This window comes from Asparagus officinalis, chromosome 1, assembly GCF_001876935.1.
Source record: "Asparagus officinalis chromosome 1, Aspof.V1, whole genome shotgun sequence".
Lineage (NCBI taxonomy): Eukaryota > Viridiplantae > Streptophyta > Magnoliopsida > Asparagales > Asparagaceae > Asparagus > Asparagus officinalis.
The window spans coordinates 130723957-130728268 of NC_033794.1; the positions used below are offsets into that span (position 1 = coordinate 130723957).

The window sequence follows — 4312 nt, forward strand, 5'->3', positions numbered from 1 at the left end:
TAAAATGGTTTGTCTAAGTATACACTGTTGTTACCCAAATTATGTATTCAATAAAACTGTAATTGCGGTTTTAAATTCTCAAAGCTGGCACTTGCTTACTGTCTCCTTTATCTTTGTTCTGATATAAAAAAACATAGGCACTATAGTTAACTGATGTGCTGGGGCTTTGTGCAGATCAAGCTTTGCGTGCTGTAACAGCAGAGGAAATGCCTGAAGATAAACAAGCTGTTGCTAACAACTCGCTCGCCGTTATTCCCTGGGCGCCATCCCATGCCTCTTCATTGATCATCTCAGAATCCGGAGGAGGGATACAAATAGAGGAAACAATGGAAGCAGAAGAAGGAACCAGCGGTGCATCGATGGAAGTCGAGGAAACTGGACGTCAAACTGATGGCAACACTGCAATCGAAGGTTTTCATCAACGGCAGCAACATTGTATGGTTCCGCAGCCACCACAGAATGCCTCTACTCCTATCATGTGGTCATGGGGTATAGGAACTTAGATAGCTCTTCATTTCTAGCAGAAGAAAACCAGAGCAAGGAACGAAGTTCTAGCTATTTGTACATTCAGATGTGTTTCAAGTTCAGGTCTGGAGACAGGGTAATGTACCATCAGCATCTGGAGCTCTTGAATCTTTGTATGAGTTGTCATGAGCAATCTCCACCCTTGTATTTTGGATGGTATGTGTTTCTGTAAATGTGACAGCAAGCTGCATGAGCTGTGTGCCTTTTGTTTTTGGCTTAAATACCCTATATTTTGCCCTTCTCTGCACTTATCTACCGTCACTTGTTTCTCGCAGTACTTATGTACTCGGAAAGTTTTTAAAACTTACTTTTATATACCCTTAGTTGTTTTTGGCGTCAGTTATATACTCAAAGGTTTTAAAAGTTGCACTTAACCATCCTAAAGTTTTTAAACTTGCACTTTAGGGCATTCAAGTGTCAGTTTTAAAAACTTATAGGGTATTCTTGTGCGCTTAAGCCGCTTTTTTCTATTGAGTACACGTGTGCCTCGTTTCCTACATAGGTAGGAATGAGTGAGAATGAAATATTAATTTTCACTTCTCATTGCATCCTACTGAACACTCCTTTTTTTTTTGGAAGTATAATATTTTTCATTCTTATTTTTCATTAATTCTCATTTGAATGAGCATTTTTCATGAGATGGTAGAGAATGATAATTCTCATTTGGATAGGAATTAGAAAAATGCAGAATTTTGAAATACGATCATTCCCCATCATTCTCTAAATTGCATCCAAACATGAGTACGTGAAAAAGCATTCTATTTCCACATTAATTTCGTTCTATTCTTAACTTCATTCCATTGGTACGATGGAAAAGCATTCTATTTCCACATTAATTTCGTTCTATTCTTTATTCTTTTCTTCCGTTGTTGAGGTTTATCTTCGTTCAGCTGCTGCCCCAAAGTCTTTTCAGCAAACGAAGATAAAACAGAAGGGGAAGCCTGGAAATTAGTTTTATCACAGAAAAGTGTTTCCCTTGATTTTGGATAACATCAAAGGAAATTTGAAGGATATGGAGATCAAGGTAAAAATTCATGATTTTTTCATTCATATTTTATCATCCAATACAAACTACAGGGACCCAAATAAGAGAAGAAACAAAACAGCAAAAAAAAAAAACACCCAATTCAAGTAAAACTAGACAAAGGCAGTCACCTTACAAACAACAACAATACTCTAATTCAAGGGGAAGAAAGAGTCCATAATCCAAGGATTGCCACTGGTAGCCACCGGCGCTGCTTTCGCCGCCTTCGACATTGCCTCGATCCTTCGCCTTACCTCTCCCACCTTCACTTCCACCAGCCATGCTAGGCCAGTGACCTCCTCGACCCCGATGGCCTCCAGCCCCCCTCCTCCACCGAGCATCCTCTCGTTCATCGACAGTGATATCTCCATTTCTCTGTTCTCCCGTTCGAGTTTTCGTACCTGCAATACATATCAGATAGTTCGATTATCATTCGTCGCGAAATGGAGGGGGAAAGGTCGATTCACGAACGGATTCTTCAGCAATGGATTATTTTCGTAGTAAATGTAAACTCAATAATAGAGATTCAGTTTCAAGCATTCTGTAAACAAACACATAAAGACACGGACACCTCGCGGTGTCCGGTTCAGATTCAGGTTGGAGGCGCTGACCTGCTCTTGGAGCTTGGCAATCCTCTGCCTCATGAACCCCTCCTGATCCATCATCTTCTTGCTCTGCTCCATCTCCGGCATCCTCTTCAGCCTCGCCACCACCCTCACCGCGTCCGCACCCGACGGCCACACCTCCGGCACGGGCTCGTCGTGCCCGTAGACCACCAGGCAGGCCTTCACGTCGCAGAGGGTGCTGAGCTCGCTCACCTTCTTGATCAACCCCTTCCTCCTCTTCTTGAACGTCGCCCGGCGAGACGCGTCGTTGGCGATGTACTCGAGCTTCACCTTCTTTCTCGCCATCGGTTTGGTGACGGGGTTGTGGAGGGAAGGAGGTGGGTATTTATAGGGAGGAGTTGGCGCCATATTTTGTAGGATTTGGTGGTTAATGAGGGGGAGTGAATTGGGTTCTGGGTTGTTTTGGTAAGAAATCTTGGGGGTCGGATTTTTTTATGAATATTTGGTGATACCACGTCAACTCGCTCTAACTCGATAAATAATCAGGCTGAATATCGATTCTCAAGTCTAGCGTGGTCTGTTTGAGCTTTGCAACATGGATCCAAAATATGAGACCAATAAAGAGGACAAGTGATGTGTCCCCCTTCTATTGGATAATGAGTTGGTCATCATTAATGATGGCCAACTCATTATCCAATAGGAGAGGGACACCTCACTTGTCCCCCCTATTGGTCCCATATTTTGGTTCCTTAAAGAATTTTTCTGGTCTGTTTATTAAGCATGTTATTAGGTCAAATACGGGTCTGGGTTCGGCTTAATCGGATCGGATCGGGTCAAATCCGGATTTGACCCGCATCCGCGTGACCCAACCCGGTTACCAAACCCTACATTTTTTTCACTTTGGTGTTTATCACTAGAACTGTCCTCCGCATCGAAATTATACTTGTGATCTTTTGATAAATACGCATACACCTTAGTGTTATATGACAAATGAAAACGAGGATTCATATCTTGCTTTATAAGGTAAAATAATAACATACATAAAAGGATTTAAGGCCTAAAAATTTACCCTATTTATAACAACATCTACCAACCTGGAAAATTCATGGAGGATCTAACCTAATTATCTTGTATAATTAAGGTAGATTTCTGTATCTGTAATAATCAATGAGCTAAAAATTAATGGCTCTTGGTGCCTCCTTGTATCAAACCTTAATGTTCCAAGCTGCCTTTAATAGAGACAGCAAAAAATGTTTCTATAGTTTCCAACAAAAGCAGCTTCAATTCAATGCACATGACAGAGGTGGAGCAATTGTATTATTAGTTATTTTTTTATATTGGATGTTTAGGACTTAAAATACACAGAAAATGGTACTGCATGAAAATTGATAATAGCAAGATATGTACATGTAATCATACGAACGTATGTAATCTTTGAGAATCCTCTCTAAAATCAAAATTTTCGCTTCAATAATCTACGCGGTCTAGTCGAGCATTAAGAATTCTATTTCGATTCGATTTGTGATTCGTATTTGAACTCGTATGCAATGTGTCTATAAATACATCATGATACAGAGAGAGATAATGGTTGATTGGGGGGCTCTCGGATTTTAGAGAGAGTTCTATAAAGAGGAGAAATATTCTTTAAGTGTTCTTCAGCTTTTGCGAGATAGAGTGGTGGTTTAAATTTGATACTCTTATTAGGTGTATACAGTCGAAGTTTTTTCTGGTCATTTCGAACAAATTTCTTGAGTGCATCTTTTTATTTTGAATTTTATAAATGCACAATAAGATTCTAATCTTTTTATTGATTATGCCTGTTCTATAGGTTATTGTGATCTTTTTCTAGTACTTATTGAGGTAAGGAAAGGTGATGGATATATATGAAGTCTTGAATATCTTCCTCAATCATGTTCTTGCAATCTCACTATGCTCTCATAAAAAAAAATCAGAAACATCTAAATTATAGTTGAAATAGCAATTAATTGTATATATAATTTTGAAAACAAATACGATTTACTAAGGAAAATACATGCTCAGTATCTGCCAATTCAAATATGGATTATATTATTAAACTAGAGAGCTCATATATATGATACGAAGTGGATACGACGGATAAAACAAGATTGAGAAAAATACATAACGTTTGATTAAAGCGAAATAAAAATTTAAATTATAGTTCATTAATATGTTTGAC

General features: G+C 39.0%; 2 protein-coding genes across 2 annotated transcripts in view; one reads left to right on the top strand and one right to left on the bottom strand.

Annotated features, from left to right (window-relative positions):
• Nucleotides 1-768, top strand: part of LOC109821387 — a 2818-nt gene extending 2050 nt beyond the window's left edge. The window contains exon 3 of the mRNA XM_020387600.1: nt 175-768. Coding sequence (XP_020243189.1) covers nt 175-503 — 329 coding nt within the window. The 3' untranslated portion in view covers nt 504-768. The remainder of the gene's footprint in view (nt 1-174) is intronic.
• Nucleotides 1702-2460, bottom strand: LOC109841896 (agamous-like MADS-box protein AGL80). Its single transcript, XM_020410821.1, has 2 exons — nt 2161-2460; nt 1702-1950 (listed from the first exon to the last, which is right to left on the bottom strand). The coding sequence occupies exons 1-2, from the start codon at nt 2458-2460 to the stop codon at nt 1702-1704; spliced, it is 549 nt and encodes a 182-aa protein (XP_020266410.1).

Excerpts from the sequence above, each read along its gene's own strand:
- LOC109841896 (XM_020410821.1), bottom strand. The coding sequence starts at position 2,460 with ATGGCGAGAAAGAAGGTGAAGCTCGAGTACATCGCCAACGACGCGTCT. Across the intron at positions 1,951-2,160 it reads TTGCCAAGCTCCAAGAGCAG|GTACGAAAACTCGAACGGGA; the intron begins GTCAGCGCCTCC and ends TATGTATTGCAG.